Source organism: Peromyscus maniculatus, chromosome 18, assembly GCF_049852395.1.
Source record: "Peromyscus maniculatus bairdii isolate BWxNUB_F1_BW_parent chromosome 18, HU_Pman_BW_mat_3.1, whole genome shotgun sequence".
Lineage (NCBI taxonomy): Eukaryota > Metazoa > Chordata > Mammalia > Rodentia > Cricetidae > Peromyscus > Peromyscus maniculatus.
In genome coordinates, this window is record NC_134869.1 from 20,866,663 (window position 1) to 20,883,784 (window position 17,122).

At 45.4% G+C, this 17,122-nt stretch overlaps 1 protein-coding gene across 2 annotated transcripts in view; it reads left to right on the forward strand.

The window, feature by feature from the left end:
- Positions 1–1,737: 1,737 nt before the first annotated feature.
- Positions 1,738–17,122, forward strand: part of Ube2n (ubiquitin conjugating enzyme E2 N) — a 33,804-nt gene continuing 18,419 nt past the window's right edge. The window contains exon 1 of one of the 2 annotated variants that reach the window (XM_006999074.4): positions 1,738–1,991. In XM_006999074.4, the coding sequence (XP_006999136.2) occupies positions 1,956–1,991 (36 nt within the window). In that variant the 5' untranslated portion in view covers positions 1,738–1,955. Of the gene's footprint in view, positions 1,992–3,298; positions 3,556–17,122 lie in introns of those variants that run through there. The other variant, XM_076554662.1, reaches the window with a different exon arrangement.

The window sequence follows — 17,122 nt, forward strand, 5'->3', positions numbered from 1 at the left end:
TGCTGGATGTCCTGTCCTACTACTCTGTGCCTTCTCTAAGACCATGTCGCAGTGAATCTGGAGCTTGGCTGGCAAGCAGCAACCTCCAGCAGCCATTCTGTCTCTGCCTTCCCAACAGAGCTGGCATTATGGACGTGCACCACCATGACCTGCTTTTTACGTGGGTTCTGGGGCTTTAAACTCAGGTCTTTTGTAGAGACCCACAGAGGTTTCCTAGTGAGACCTTACTCAAGGCCCAAGAATCTGAGCTTGTTTTACCCAGCAGGGCTGCATAACGGGATGATTTGACCATGGAGCGTGGAAGGGTCTACACTTGGCTGTGCAGTGTGCTTTGATCTAGCAAGGGGGAGGTCTTTTGCCCCACCCCTTGGCATTGTTATAAAAAGCCCTTTTGAAGAGGCAGAAGGGGCCGATGTGTTTTGATCCAGATCCTCCCAAAGCTATCCTGTGTTTCTATCTTTCTCTTCTTCACTATCTTTCTATCTAAAAGTTTAGTATTCCTCTCTCCTCCTCATAGGAGCCCTTTAAAAGGTTGGAGCTGGCCTCTCAACAGTCCTTATGCTTACATAGAAGTAATTTTACCCATTATCTCCCTAGCCCTTTTTAAAATTTATTCTTGAAGTTCAAAGTCTTTTGCTCTGAAATGTTAGGTTCTATTAAATCTTTGCAGAGTCCCAGGCTTCCACACTGATGCTGGGAATCTGAATATCTGGAGGAAGTGATGCATAAGTGCTCTTCCTAGCCTGCATCCAAGATCATCTAAGGAAAACTGACCAGGTTTCCATGTAGCAGAGGCGGTTTCCAAGGTTGGTCCTAACCACAGCTCTGCCATTTGTATTCTGCTAGTTTCTGGGACACTCTCTTTCAAGAAGTAGACTCCATGTCACCTACGCTTGAAATGGAGTGGATGTTTTGTTGACCAGTCGATTGTGATGCCACGAGGCCACTGGCTTTCACAGCTGGGTTAAGAACAGCATCACCATCGCCTTCTACTTTTGCATACCAGAATTCCTGCTCTCTTGGAGCTCAGCCACCTGGTTGGGGGGATATTCAGGAAACCCACTTGAGAGGAACTAACTACCAGCATCAACTTGCCAGTGCTGTGAGATGGCTTGGAATTGGCATTTCTGGCCATCATCAAGCTTTCCGGGCTGGTAAAGCATGGGGCAGAGTTATATCTTCCTTGTGGATCCCAGGGAATACTACAGATTTGTGTATTTCTAATCTTATGGTGGCTCTATCTTCCTACAAGGGTACATTCTCTTATGCTTTTTTCTAAAATATTCTGAAGAGCTCTTTAGGGTCATTAACCTTCTGGGTTCCTTTAAGCACAGAACCAACCACTCCAGATTTCTGGTTACTTGAAATTCTTGTTTTCAAGTTCTCATCATTACTCCTCAGCCTTCATTTTTTCATTTAAAAGGAGCTGGGGGGGATGATGTGGGCTGGAGAGATGGTTGCTCTTCCAGAGGTCCTGGGTTTGGTTCTCAGTATCCACCCACACGGTGGTTCAGAACTGGAGTCTGTAACTCCAGTCCCAGGGAAATCTGATGTGATCTTCTAGCTTAACACATTAGACTGCATCACTGTGTCCTTTTCACAGTGGACTCTTGAGTTCAGGAAAGCATGATTCACCTTTTCTGTAGTCTTCTGCTGTAACTCTGCACTAAGCCCTGTCCTTCAGGCATTCATTCAGCATTTACTGTTTGTGCTGGGAGCCATTGTTAGGTAAGGCCTGTGTTTTGGCAGTCCTGCCTGGGAAAGCAGCTGCACTGTGGTGCTATAACCTTAGAAAACCTTAACCCCATCTAAACGACACTTTAAAATGGAAGCAGCAACGTCTCCGTAACAGTCTCATGAGCGGGGCTGGAGAAATGGCTCAGCAGTAAAGAACACTCCTTGCTCTAGCAGAAGACCCACATGGTGCCTCACAAGCACCCTTAAGTCCAGTTCAGATGGAGCTGGCTCCTAAAGGCGCCAGACTCATGTTGGTTAGTATGGTCAACTTGATAGAATCTAGGAAAAGGGCCTCTGGGCATGCCTGGCGGGGATTGTCTTGATTTAATGGAAGTACGGGTACTTAATTGTGGATGTGACCTTGGCTGTATAAACGGAGAAAGATGAGCACTAGCAGGCAAAATTCCTGATGATGGATTGGATGTGACCAGCTGTGTGTTCCTGCTGCTGTGACTATACCCCCCTTACAAGGGACTGTAACCTGTAATTTTTGAGCTGAAATCAACCCTTTTTCCTTTAAGTTGCCTTTGTGGGGTACTCGATCGCAGCAATAGCAAAAGAAATGAAAACACCCAGCAGCCTGGCGGTGGAGGCGCGCGCCTTTAATCCCAGCACTCGGGAGGCAGAGGCAGGCGGATCTGTGAGTTCGAGGCCGGCCTGGGATACAGAGCGAGATCCAGGAAAGGCACCAAAACTACACAGAGAAACCCTGTCTCGAAAAACGAAAAAAAAAAAAAAAAAGAAAGAAAACACCCAGTAATCTCTTTAAGGGCCTTCACTCTGCAGGCAATCCAACTCTTTCAGGGATCACTGAGTGCTCCGATCCTTCAGGTGGATCACTCTAGTTAGGAAATAAGATTGTTGGGCTCAGCTGTAGGTGGTGGCACAGGCCTACACTCCCAGCACTCAGCCGGCAGAGGCAGGAGAATCACGAGTTCCAAGGCAGCTCAAGGGGTACAGCGGGGAGCGCTCCAGGCCGGACCGGGTTCTATAGCGAGCCCTTTCTCAGAAAAACCAAACCCAAAGGATAAAGACACTGCTAGGCTCGAGCATTTAGGTTGCATTCCTTTGGCCTCCTCCCTTACTTGCTCCAAATCCTCTTTTTTTGGGGGGGGGTTTGGAGGGGTCAGAGGGGTCCCCCTTTTTTTTTTAATGTGAAATTTAAACACTTAGAATTGTCAGGGCCTTGATCACTAGCGAGTTCCCCAGGTAGAAGCTTGGCCATCGGGCGCGCAAACCGCGGGGGACATTGAATGAACAAAACCGACCGAAGGAATGAATGGGCTTACGTCGGGGGGCGGGGCCTTTGTTACGTCGCCCACCGGCGCAGGCGTGGTCGCACGGACGCCGCGGGCTCGTGGGCGCCGCCGGAAAGGGGGACGCTCCCCCCACCCCCACCCCACCCCTCCACCCCACCCCCCGCACCCCCACCTGGCGCAGATCCCGCCGCGGGGCCAAGAAGTCGGGCGCCGCCTCGCGCCGCCTCCCCCAAGTCCCTGCCCCGCCGCGGAGCGTCACTTCCGCCACCCACCCCCTCCCCCGAGGGGGCTAGGGTTGGGGCGGGGCGTGCGGGGGAGGGGAAAGGCCGCCCCGCAGCTCCCGCGCGCGCGCGCGCCCGCCCAAGCCGGGACTACATTTCCCGAGGGGCCACGGCGGAGGCGGCGGCGGCGGACGCGGCGAGCGCGAACGCGGCGACGTCCCCCGGAAGTGGAGCCCGGGACTTCCACTCGTGCGTGAGGCGAGCGGAGCCGGAGACAAGAGCAGAGGCCGAACTCGGGATCTGACAAGATGGCCGGGCTGCCCCGCAGGATCATCAAGGTAACCGCCCCGGGCGGGCATCTTGGGGGGGGATGAGGGGGCTGCTCGCTCGCCTTCTTCCTCCCGCCGGGCCGCCGCGGCCATCCGCTTCCCCCCCACCCTCGGCAGCCGCCGAGACGGCCCGAGGGAGGCATCGCGGAGAAGGGTCCGGCCGCGGCGGCGGCGGCGAGGAGGGGGCGCCCGGGAGACTTCCGGCCGCCGCTGAAAGCCGGACACCGGGGCCGAGGCCGGGGGGAGAGCGGCTCCCGGGGGCTGCGGGAGCCGCGGCACGGGGAGGCCCCGGCCGGTGCCGGGCGGAGGGCGGGGCTGCGGGGCTGCGGGGCCGGCTCGGGCCTCGGCGGTCTTTTCTCGATCCCCGGGCCGGCGGGCATCGCGGCGTGGCCTGGGCGCGGGGTCGGGGGCCCCGGGCTAGCCGCTCCGCCCCGGAGCCTCCCTTCCTTTGGGACGCCTGTCCCGGGTGCAGAATGAATGAGCCGGGCCCCCCGAGAGAGAGAGAGAGAGAGCCGGGCGGGGCCGCGGCGGAGCGCGAGAGGCGGCTCCGGGAGGGCCGCGCGTCCTGCCACCGACCCCGCACATGTTCGTCCCGGCCGCTCGCACTCGGCGGCGGCCTTGGGGGCTCGGCGGCGCCCGGGGGCCCTGGCTTCCGTGTCCGCTTGCCCGCGTTCCGCGTTTCCTTCCTCTGCTCGTAATCTCTGCGAAGTGATTTTACTCTGGTTGGCAAACTCTTTTTTTTTTTTTGGCCAACTGTTTTCCATTCCGAGGCGCCCGTTTAATTACCCAAGGCTTCTCGGAGGGGCCTCAGTTAAATGGGGATGAGCTGGGAAATAGTTTGCCTGCCTCGCAGGTGACCTGCGCCTTAAAGATTAAGCGCTCCCGAGGCTCTTGAGGAATACCGTGTTTCGATAAGTACATATGGAACCAGGGAGGAACTCGTATCTTGGTTTTCTAAAGGCTTTACATAACCCCGTTGAGTCTTCAGACACGATAGGTATAGCAATCCAAGAAAACTAAATCCTAAAAAAAAATATCTGGCATCTTTTTATGAAGGATATTGGTTAAAAATCTGCACCGCTCGAGGTGCCAGCGAAGAGCCCCAAATTGAAGCTTCATTTTGCTTGCTGTAATCTAGTGAACACGTATTTATAGCGGTGTTCACTCTCTGAAGGATGTCCTGCACTATGTCACAAATGTGTGAGATGGGGGTGTGTGACAGAAAGGTGCTTAAAGTAAAAAAAAAAAAAAAACAAGACCATTGTAAGAGTTCTTAGGAAGAAAGAGTACATTGTCAGTGAGCACTGGAGTCTTAACATAAACTTCCACTGCCGTATTTTGAATCTCAGATTCTTTCACAGTGGATTTTAATTGTTGGGCCGTGCATTAGAAGGCCCTGGCCGTCGTTTAATTCTGAAACAGACACATGGCCACTAGTGATCGTGTTAATCAGTATTGCATTTGAAAAATGAGGGCTCCCCACCGCCGACCAAGTTTCTATTTATTGTTACTTTGATTGTGGACTAAACATAGTACAGATTGCTAATGAATATAATTCTATAAAATGCACAGCATATCTATCAGTTGATGTAGTTTTTCATTTTTGCTTGATTCTGAAGATTGGTATTCTGCAGTAATATGAAAGTCTTGGATGGGAAAATGAATTCTGTGGAATATTGGTTATAAATTTACGGAAATGGTTTAAAGTAGAAAGTTGAAAGTGGTGCCCACAGTTGAGTTCATTTGGTACACAATGCTTAAGCATACATTCAGGTTGCCATTTTGCTATATAAAACAAGGTAGTGGTAAACTCACGCTCTAATATATAATCTTTGCAGTATTTTATTGCAGGCACCTCTTTTGATTTAATATTGACTTTAGTACTTTCAGCTTTAAAGGATCGCCGCCCCGCCCCCCCCATCACTAGGGCAGATTAAGAGATTAGTATCCATTTTTGTATTATGTAGGTTCTATAATCAGTATAAAAATTTTTTTTTCTAGTGTTGGGAATTGAATTGAAACTAGTTATGGCTTTGGTACATGCTCTGCAGATGCTTTACCACTGAGCAACACCCCAAGAAGAAAAACATATTTACATTAAAGTTTCCGTGCAAGCCTACTGAGTGCTATCCTCAACGCTGCACACAAACCCATCATGGTGTTATTTTGTTTGTTTGTTTGTTTTTTAAACAGCGGTTCTCTCTAGCCCTGGCCTGCCTGGAACTCAGATCTACCTGACTCTGCCTAGAGTGCCGGGATTGAAGGTGTGTGCCACTGCACTCATCCATCGTGGTGTTGTATACTTCGGATCCCAGTGTGATAGAGGCAGAAGGGTTTAGAAATTAATCATCCAGCTGGGAGGTGGTGGCGCACGCCTTTAATCCCAGCACTCGGGAGGCAGAGGCAGATGGATCTCCGTGAGTTCCAGGACAGCCAAAGCCACACAGAGGAACCCTTAAAAAAAAAAAAAGTTAACCATCCTTGGCTCCTTAGGGGGTTGAGGCCAGCCTAGGATATATATGAGAGGAGGTTATTTCAAACAGGTTACTATACAGGGGGTCTATGTCATGAGAACTGTGTGGTAAGGGTACTTGAGGCCATAGGGACATACTTTCTTCTATTGGATTAGTATTTTATTTCTTGGTAACCTTTAACTTTCAAAGGATAAGGTCTACTATTGCTAAGAGTTCTTTGTTTTTAATTTTTTGAGACAGTACCTCTCCATGTAACTCCTGTTAGCCTCACACTCAGAGATCTCCCTGCATCTGCCTTCCCGTTCTGGAATTAAAGGAATTAATTCCCGTTAGTAATTAAAGTGTAGGACACTATACCTGGCAGTGTTACTATTCTTATCTCACAAATACCAAATAGTTTGATTTAGACAGTTTGGTTTGGGCAGTTTAGTATGGTGCTTTCTACCTCATGATGGCTCTTATATTTGTTCATTTCTAAAGCTATTTGATGACATTTTGTGAACCAGGTAACATGTTTTTTGCAGCCTAATGACTGATTCAAATGACTTTCCTATGGTCTTAAAACTGGAAGTGTGACCTTCCTGTCTCTTATTTGAGAATGACATAAGGTATGTAAAAAATAACCTTGATAGCAGTGAAGTGAAAGATAACCCCCTTCACTTTAGATGGGGTCTCACTGTGCAGCCTTTGTTGACCTCAGAATGCTCTGCTCCTGATTGCTGGGATTAAAGGTTTGTGCCACCATACCCAGTGGAAGTGACTTTTTTTTGAGTTACTGTTCACCTGGTGGATTCTGCTCTCAGATTCCTGTGTTCACTCCATTAGAAATTCTGTAGGCTTGCTGGGTGGTGGCACCGCACGCCTTTAATCCCAGCACTTGGGAGGCAGAGCCAGGCGGATCTCTGTGAGTTCGAGGCCAGCCTGGGCTACAGAGTGAGAAACCCTGTCTTGAAGAAAAAAAAACAACGAATCTTGAAATTCTGTAGTCGCTATTTCGTATGTTAGGCAGATTTTCCCATCTGTCAGAAGCCGCTGGTCAGGTCTGTCCTTTGCTGCCTGCTTTGTTGCATTAGTGCCTTTCTAAGCAGCAGGTGGTTTCTTGTTTTAAAGATGCTGTACTGCTGAAAACTGTAGTGGTTCTCCAGCACATAATAAAATCAACGTCTTGACTAACTGTCCCCAACTACAAGACCCTGCATATATATATCTGGGATCGGCTCATCTCTTGTACTTGACTGAGGCTATTTTCCTACAGTTAGAGTGTTGGCTTGCTCTGCCTTGGGTAATGAAGGGTTAAACTTAATCCACTCATGGGCCTTCTCTGGTGTTTGTTGGCTTGCTCACTTTGGTAATGTGTATTGTGTTCTTTTCTCATAAGTCCTGTCCCTAGAGAGGTCTACAGCTGTGGAATAACCCTTCTGTACACTGTGATTCTATGTGGCTGTGATTGGTTTAATAAACAAGCTTACTGGCCAGTAGCTGAATAGGGTAAAGTTAGGTGGGAAAGCCAAACTGAGAATGCTGGGATGAAGAAGGGTGGAGTCAGGACTGGCTAGACAGACCTGAAGGAAGCAGATGAATGTGCCATGCTAATGGGTGATTTAAATTGTAGAAGTTAGTAATAAGCCTGAGCTATTGGCCAAGCATTTACAATTAATATAAGTCTGCATTTACTTTGGAGCCAGTGGTCAGAAGAGGAAAACTCTGCCTACAGTCTACCTTAATTTTAGTTGTCTTGTTTCTTTGTCCACACAATCCCCTCTTTTTCTCTGTGTAACACTTAATACTTCTTAAACCTGTAGTATGACTTTGGGTGATTCTGGTATTGCTCCTTAATGTCAAGAGAATCTTTGGCAAATACATAATAGACATTGCAATACTAATTGACATAATGAATGAGATTTATGTGGAAAAATTTTTACAGGAGCTGTGATTGTATATTATAATTTGACGTTGTTGCTGTGTTTAGTAGTGTTCATTTGAACTAGCAGTGTCTGAAAGGATATATATAGATATAGATGTTCTCTTTTCTTGGTATACAAGAGTTCATGTGAACCAGGCTGGCTTCAGACTTCCTCTGAACGCCTGATCTTCTTGCCTCCAAATGTACCACTGCACCTAGTTTTATGCGGTGCTAAGTGTTGCACCTAGGGCTTCCATGCTAGGCAAGCATGCTGCCAACTGACATGTCTCTTGTGTGCCTCCTCCAAATTCATCAGAAAACAAAAGGCTAGGACCAAATGGGGGGAGAGCTCTAGAGGGGGCAGAGATGATTAAGATTGACACATCTGCCTTTCAGGGTTTCAGGTCTTCACTGCAGACACCAGAGTTTTAGTGTCCTGTCAAAGACCACAGTAATTCAGCTCACGTGTACTCGGCTTCTTCCCCTGCTCATGCACAATCCTGATAGCCTCCCCACCCACCTGCCAACAGTTTACCTTCAGGGTGACTCACTTTATAGAGCTGCCTTGTAGGATTGTAACTAATTGCTTGTTGATAGCTTTTAAATGGTGCCCTCTAATATTAATAGCTTTGTCTATATGGCATTGTGTGGATGACACTGGGTGTTGGTAGTTGTTTTTAGCTACTAACTCCCTTGCTGCTGCTCTTCTACAAGTTCTTGCTAACTACCCCAGATTATCCTCAGACTTGAGATCGTGCTTCAGCCTTGAGAAGGCTGTGAGTAGAAGGTGTGGACTACCAACCACATCATTTGGCATTAGAATTTTTCTCAGTTTAAAGCTAATAAAGGTCACTCAAAAGTATTCTTAAAGTGAGAGATTTCTCTTATCCTGTTTATCATAAAGAAGAACTGGTTATTTTGGGAATGGATAAATCTAATTTCGGCTTTATGTTACACTGATAGGATACTCTGATCTTTAAAAAAAAAAATCTTAATTTTTAGCTGGGTGTGGTGGTTGTGTGCCTTTGATCCCAGCCCTCAAGAGGCAGAGGCTCATGGATCTGAGTTTTGGGCCAGTCTGGTTTATAGAGCAAAGTCCAGGACAGCCAGGGCTACACAGAGAACCCCTGTCTTGAACCCACTCCCCATTTTTTCAAGTGCATGTGTGCTTGCTTGCTTGTGTACACATGGACCATGGCACACACATGGAGCTCAGAGGACTATTTTGGGGAGTTGGTTCTCCTTCCCTGACTTCTGGGGATGGAACTCAGGTTGGCAGTTCTATGCTTTTACTCACTGAGCTGTCTCTGATCCCATTTGATTGTTTTTGAGACTTGGTTGGTCTTGAATTTGACATCATGCACCAGCTTCCAGAGTGTTGGGATCACAGGCATGCCAACACATCCAAAGTGACATTCTTTTGACTTTTTAAAATTAGTTATGGATAAGAAAATACTGTCTGATAAAGCCAGGTGGCGGCGGCGCACACCTTCAATCCCAGCACTCAGGAGGCAGAGCCAGGCGGATCTCTGAGTTCAAGGGCAGCCTGGTCTACAGAGTGAGATCCAGGACAGGCACCCAAACTACACAGAAACCCTGTCTCAAAAAAACCAAAAAAAAAAAAAAAAGGAAAATGCTGTCTGATAAAATGGTAGCTGAGTTATTCAAGGAGTTGATTAAAATGTAATAAGCTGGCAGTGTGGTAGCTCATTTGGTAGTGCTTGCCTAGTGTGTAAAAGCCCTGGCTTTGGTGGCCCATGGGCGCTAGTTTGAGCACTCAGGAGGTAGATGCAGAAGATCCGGAACTTTAAGGTTATACTCCTCTACCGAGTTCCATCCAGCCTGGACTACGTAAGGCCATCTCAGAACCAGCCTGTCAACCAGCCAGCCTCCTCACCTAGCACACTAGTTTCTTTTCTCCACTTTTCCTTTCTTGTTTGGTGGGAGTTTCTGCTTCTCTTCTCCCCCCTTTCCTCCTCTGTCTTTTCCTAGGATGGCTTCTTGCTTGTCCTCCTGTTTCAGCCTCCTGTGTGTTGAGATTATGGAGGCATGCTTGGTTTTTATTTCCTCAGCCCTGCAACTCGCCATGTAGTTTAGACTCACTTTGCACATTTTAAGCATGAACTCCTACTACTGATCCATAGCCAGCCCCTAGATACTTTGAAATGTTGGCTTCAGCATCTAATTGCGGATACATCTTGGTTTAAAAAAGAAAATGGGCTGTTCAAATTTGCAAGCTCTCCTTTAATTTTCAGTGCTATCATTTGTTTTGTCTCTGTCAATTTGGTTATTTTTAGGCAAATCAATTTGTATTCTCACAGTCTTTACAGATTTAGGGATTACAGCTATCATAGCTAAGAAAACACTTCAGTAACCTAGTAAGGCTTGAAGGGCACATTTTTCATTCTTCATAACTGATTTGTCTGCCTTTCTGTCCTCTACTGGAAAGTCATGTTCTTACGCAGAGGGACTAGTAAGTATGAAGTGTGGAATAAGGTAGAGAAAAAACAGGGGTATATTTTATAAATCCAGTATGTGTGGTTGTCTAACATCTTAAAAAACTTCAGGGTTAGGGTTTGTTGAAAATCATGACTGTTTAGTCACTGTGTTCCAAGTTAGCACTGATACCTGTTGAGCAGCCAGAAGTAGTGGTATGTCACTGTTATCACCTCCCAGGAGTCTGAGGCAGGAGGATAGTGAGTTTGAGTGTCACCTCAGCTACATAAGGGGTGTATGGGAAGGTGGCTCATCGGTACAGTATTTGCTTACCATGTGTGAGGCCCTGGATTTGATCCCTACCTAGTACTACAAAACAAACTCTTGGGCAGGCAAAGCTTTGTCAGCTTTTAGATTGTTAAATTCAAATTTAGTCTGTAGATAATGTTCATTAGAGAGTTGTTGTATAGAGTGACTTTTTCTTCTAGATATGGTCTTACGCTATAGTCCAGGGTATTGGTTTCTTACCCTGTTGCTATGATTAAATAAACTTCACAAAAACAACTTAAGGGTCTTTAATCCCAGCACTTGGAAGGCAGAGGCAGGCGGATCTGAATTTCAGGACAGCCTGGTCTACAGAGCTAGTTCCAGGACAGCCAAGGCTACACAGAAAAACCCTGTCTCAAAAAAAAAAAAAAAAAAAAAAAAACCAAATACAAACAAAAAACAAACCCCACAAAAGTTAGGGGAAGAGAAAGAGTTTCTTATTGTTTTAAAATTATTTTATTTGTATAGGTGTTTTGCCTGTATGTATGCCTGGTGTCCATAGAAGCCAGAGAGGGCATCAGATCCTCTGGAACTGGAGCTTAACATAGTTGTGAGCTTTTGTGTTGGTGCTGGGAATTGAACCCATGTCTCTGGAAGAGTAGCCAGTGCTCTTAACCACTGAGACATTTCTCCAGCCTGAGAAAAGGTTTATTTTGACTCACAGTTCATGGATAACAGGTCATCCTGGTGGGGAAGCTAAAGGTAGAAGTTTTGAGGCTCCTGGTCAAGTTGTATCTGCACAGAAAGCCAAGAATAGTGAATGTTTATGTTCAGTTAACATCTATCCTTCTACAGTCCAGAAACCAAGCCCAGGAAAGGAATGGGGCTACTACCTTCCTTAAGGGTGAGTGTTCCCATCCTAATTAAATCAAGGTAATGCCTTATGGGAATGCCTATGTGCTAACTTTAATCCAAATAATCTCTCTTATAGGTATAACCTAGAGGTTTGTCTTCCAGGTGATACCAGATATTGTCATAGTGATAATCAATATTTGTCATAATCAGGCTGTCCCAGAACTTACTATGTAGCTGGCCTTAGACTCTCTGCACCCCTCCAGTCTCAGCCTTTCAAATAATTGAATTCTAGGCATATGAGACACCATGCCCAGATTTGTGGCAACTATTCTTTTTTTTTTTTTTTTAACAAATTTTTTTAAGATTTATTTATTTATTATGTATACAGTGTCTTGCCTGCATGCCAGATCTCATTACAGATGGTTGTGAGCCACCATGTGGTTGCTGGGAATTGAACTCAGGACCTCTGGAAGAGCAGTCAGTGTTCTTAACCACTGAGCCATCTCCCCAGCCCGGCAACTATTCTTGAAATGAGGTTAGTCATACAGTTTTTTAATTCTTTATAATAATGAGATCTTACTGACAATGAATTGGGCATTGTTCTAAGCACAGTGTATGCATTCATTTAATTTCAGCAATAATCCTGTGAGTGTATTATTCCCTTTTTATAGATCAACTGTCTTGCACAGGGGGTTCAGTAATTTATGGAATATTGATTTGAACCCAAGTGGTGTAGTTCCCTGGGCTAAATACTACATACAGCAATGCAATTTTTTTTTTTTAATATGTGGACCAGTGAAATGGAAGCATGTTCAAGTGAAGGATTTAGCTACTTTGTTTTCTTGATTTACAAAAAAATGTGTGTGTGTGTGTGTGTGTGTGTGTGTGTGTGTGTGTGTGTGTGTGTGTGTGTGTTGCACCTCGTGTGTCCATGGTGTCTGGAGGCCAGAAGTGGAACTAGAGTTAAGGACAGTTGTAAGCTATGTGGGTACTAGGAACCAAACCTGGGTCCCCTGCAAGAATAGCAAGTGTTCACAACTGCCAATCCATCTCTCCAGGTCCTGTCTTTTTGCTTTTTTTTGTCCAGAATTCTTTACTGTTTAATCATAGGCTTTTGCCTATTGTTGCATTGAAGTTCGTTGTACGTTTGCTCAAGTTCCCTGACTTCAGAGTTTGTGGTTCTTTGAGACTAGACTAGAAAGCAGTTATTACCACCATGCCACTCGATATTTCCTGTCTTCCCTTTGAATCCCTCCCTGCCTTCCCTATGAGATGAGGTCTTGCTGTGTGGCCAGTATCCTCAGTCAGTCAGTCTCCTTGCACTTCAAATGCTGGGATTATTAATTACAACCCTGTGATACCAACTTTGGCTCTGTTCTTAGGACACTCAGGTTGTCATATCACATTGAAACCATTTTAATGTTAACTGATTTTGGATGGGTGGTGGTGGCACGCACCTTTAACCCCAGTACTCAGGAGGCAGAGACAGGCAGATCTCTGAGTTCCAGGCCAGCCTAGTCCACAGAATGAGTTCCAGGACAGCCAGAGCTGTTGCACAGAGAAACCCTGTCTCAGAAAACAAAAGAAAACAAAAACAAAAAAGCCTTTGTGTTCTACTAAATAAGCCTAGAAGTAGATTTCAATTTCTTTTTTTGCTTCCATTGTGTTTTCAACTCAGAGAAGGATTTATTTGTATCTGACTCCCATTTGGAGAGAATAAAAAAAAAATACCTTCCTCATACAGTTTTCTTCTGCCTGCAGATAATTCTTGGTGTTAGCTTAGGGGAAAAAATATTTTTTTCCACAGTTGGAAATAGTGATTTACAGCTATAAAACTTGACGTTTCTTACCCTTGGCTGTGAAAGAGCTATTCTCATTACCCCTCCCCCAACACCGTGCTTTGCTGTTGCTTTTCCTTTCTTCCTTTCTCTCTCTCTCTCTCTCTCTCTCTCTCTCTCTCTCTCTCTCTCTCTTTCTTTCTTTCTTTCTTTCTTTCTTTCCTCCTTCCTTCCTTCCTTCCTTCCTTCCTTCCTTCCTTCCTTCCTTCCTTCCTTCCTTCCTTCTTTAACCTCCCTTCCTCCCTCCCTCCCTCCCCTCTCCTCTCTCTTTCTTGTTTTGTTTTGTTTTTCGAGACAGGGTTTCTCTGTATAGCTTTGCGCCTTTCCTGGGACTTACTTGGTAGCCCAGGCTGGCCTGGAACTCAAAGAGATCCGCCTGCCTCTGCCTCCTGAGTGCTGGGATTAAAGGTGTGCGCCACCACTGCCTGGCACTTTTTCTTTCTTTTTTTTTTTTTTTTATTGTGCAGGAATTGAACCTAGGGCCCCATGTATGCAAGTATTCTATTGCTGATCCTCCCCCCCCCCCCCCCCCCCCCCCCCCCGCCTTTTTTTTTTTGACTTTTTGAGATAGAGTCTAGCTTGAAGTTGCCCAGGCTGGCCTTGAATTTGAGATGATAATCTTGCTTCAGCATCCAGCCATGCCATCCTGCTCTACTAAGTCCAGCTTGTAGATGGAGTTTTTCGTCAGGAGTGCGGCTCCTAAATTACCACTTGGAGACTTATTAATTATAAATGCTCAGCCAGTAGCTCAGGACTGTTACTAGCTAACTCTTACATTTTAAATTAACCCATATTATCTACACTCTGTCATGTGGCTTGGTACCTTTTCTTAGTACAGCAAGTTCATCTCCCTTCTGCTTCCTCTGCATCTCCTTGAGACTCTTGAGATTCCTCTTCCTCTTCTTTTTGTCTGCCAGCCCCACCTATCCTCTGCTTGTCCAGCTATTGGCCAGTCAGTTTCTTTATTAAACCAATTACAGTGACATATATTCACACAGTGTAAAGGAATATTCTACACCAGCTGTTTTTGTTATTTTGTTTTGAAGACAGACTGATCTTAGTCCAGGCAGTGGTAAATTTTAAAATTTAGTGTTTTTTTTAAAAAATATATTCAGAGCCTCTTTAATCACAGAACTCAAGAGTCAGAAAAGAAGCAGGTGCATCTCTGAGTTTAACAGAGTGAGTTCCAGGACAGCCAAGGCTGCACAGAGAAAACCTGTCTGTCTCAAAAACAAAAACCAAAAAAGACTGGATCTCAAGTATCACAGACTGGCCTAGAATTTGCTGTATGGAAGGTCCTTAAATTTCTAATCCTCCTGCCTGGAATTCTGTGCATTGGCATTATAGGAGTACTACACCACCACCACCACCACCACCACCACCACCACCACCACCACCACCACCACCACCACCACCACCACCACCACCACCACCACCCTTCACATTTTAATTAGAAAAGTTCTTTCCTTTCAGAAGGTTATTTATTAATACATTACTAAAAATGCAGTTATTGTACCAAGTGTTATATACTAAAAATAGTAATGGGAAAAAACTCCTCCCCTTTTTTCAATCTAGCCTAGTAAAATGTTACTTTCTCACTGAATATTGAAGTGAAAACTAATTGCTTCATTTGTTTTATTATCTATTTATCTATTTTTTTATTTTCTGATTTTTTTGAGACAGGGTTTCTCTGTGTAGCCTTGACTGTCCTGGAACTCACTCTGTAGACCAGGCTGGCCTTGAACTCTCAGAGATCTGCCTCTGTCTGGGTGCTGGGATTAAAGGCGTGCACCACCACCTCCTGGCTCATTTGTTTTATTTTAAGGTATAATTTATATAACATAAAATTGAGTACTTTCAAATTTTAAAATTTAGTGTTTTTTTTTTTAAAATATATTCAGAGCCATATGACCAACACCACTAATTCCAAAAGAAATATTTCCGTGACCTGTGAAAGAAATCCTTTACTTACATGTATGTATTGCTCTAGGACTGGACATATATGTAGCTCAGTTGGTAAAATATTTGCCTAGCCCTCACAAGGCCGTGAATCCAGCAGGTGCTCATCCAGCAGGGTGTGGGAGTGCATACATGTAGTCTCAGCACTGAGGAATTAGAGGCAGAGGTAATCTTGGGCTGTACAGTGAGTTCCAGACCTGGGTTCTGGGTGATGGCCTGAACAAAACACAGAAGAGGAAACTGAGTTTCAGATTCACCTCACTTCCTGGTGCTCGTCTGCACTTGGATGTTTTATCCACCTTGGTTTTACAGAGAAAGACTGGCGTGCTGGCCTGCTCTCTGTTGTGGGTATCAGCAGCACTGCTACTGTTTCTTTCCTGTTAGCCTCACCAGTGCCAGCCTAGTTGTCGGCAGCCAGCCGTTGCTCTTTCCCCGGAGTGTTTAGGGGGGTTTTGTCTCTTCTGGATGTTTTTCATTACCTCTTCTTCCTTCACAGACACCTTTTCACGGTGAAACATCTAAAATGTAATCTTGAGGGCTCTCCATTGTGGGTAGGATTGGGTTCCAGCTCCATCGGCCACGTGAGACCTCAGAGTTGGGCTGCTGAGATGGCTCAGTGCGCAAAGGTGCCTGCTGCCAAGCTGACAGCCCGAGTTCACTTCCTGGGGACCAGTACTGTGAAAGGGAGAACAGACTTCTGCAAGTTGTCCTCTGACCTCTACATCATGTGCAGTGTGCATACATGCACACACGAAAGGAAGTGAGATGTGAAACCTCACAGTCTTCCCTTCATCTTAACCGTTTCATTGATAGTTCCTTTCTGTGCTGCTTTCCCTGTGCAGTTTCTGAATTGTTTGATCACAGTGATGAATTTGCCTGCTCCTGAGTTAAATCATGCCTGGCTGTCTAGGGAGGAATGATGATTAGCATGGTTCTCTCAATATTGGATAAATTACAAATTGGATGAGTGTCAGGTGATACTCAATAGGACAAGAATCCTTGAGAAACAAGTTCTCTCTGTTTCCACTGACACCTCCTTTGTTTAGAGTTTAGCAGTCATAGGAAGATACCGGAGAGGTGTTGACTTCATAGCTAACACTGATTTTCCAGGGTAGCTGTTTTTAAAGGAGAAAAAGAGCTGACATGGCCCTTCCTGTAGGTAGGAATAAGACACTCTTGTGATATTACTGTACTTGGCTTCCTTCAGTCCTGCAGAGATTTGTAGGCTGTTGGTTAAGCTTAGGGGAACACTGCTGTACTTTAAAGCTTTAAGTAAACATTACATACTAGATAAAAAAGACTCTTAATGTAGTCCATAGTCTACCATTGTAGATGTTTCTGTCTACATTTCTGTAAAATGTTTTCAAAGATGGTTCTGGTGATTAAACAACTTACATGAATACATAAACCAGCTTCAAGGATTAACCTTCACATCAGTCTCTTTACATAGATATTCTGGCTAAATCTAGCTAGTTTTTTTGTATTTTTATTTATTTATTTCAATTTTTTATGTTGTGTCTGGCGTTTGGTTCACATGGGTTGTGGAAGAAACAGGGTCACTCTAGGATGATTTTCAGCCTTTGCAGCTGCAGGGAGTTAACTTCTGGTGAACTGACTGACTAGCTTTATACAAGCTTTTTTTATTGTTACACAATTTGCACCTTAGCAAGTCAGTTTCCAAATACCAAAACCCCTAATCTGAAGCTCCCCAAAGAGACAAATGACAAAGCAATTTCCAGTCCCAGGACAGCTCAGTTTTCTGAGTCCTCCCACAACCAGGTTTTGCACAGGCTCTGAACCTTTTAGGAAACAGTTGATGAAAACTTCACACAGAAGGTAGATCT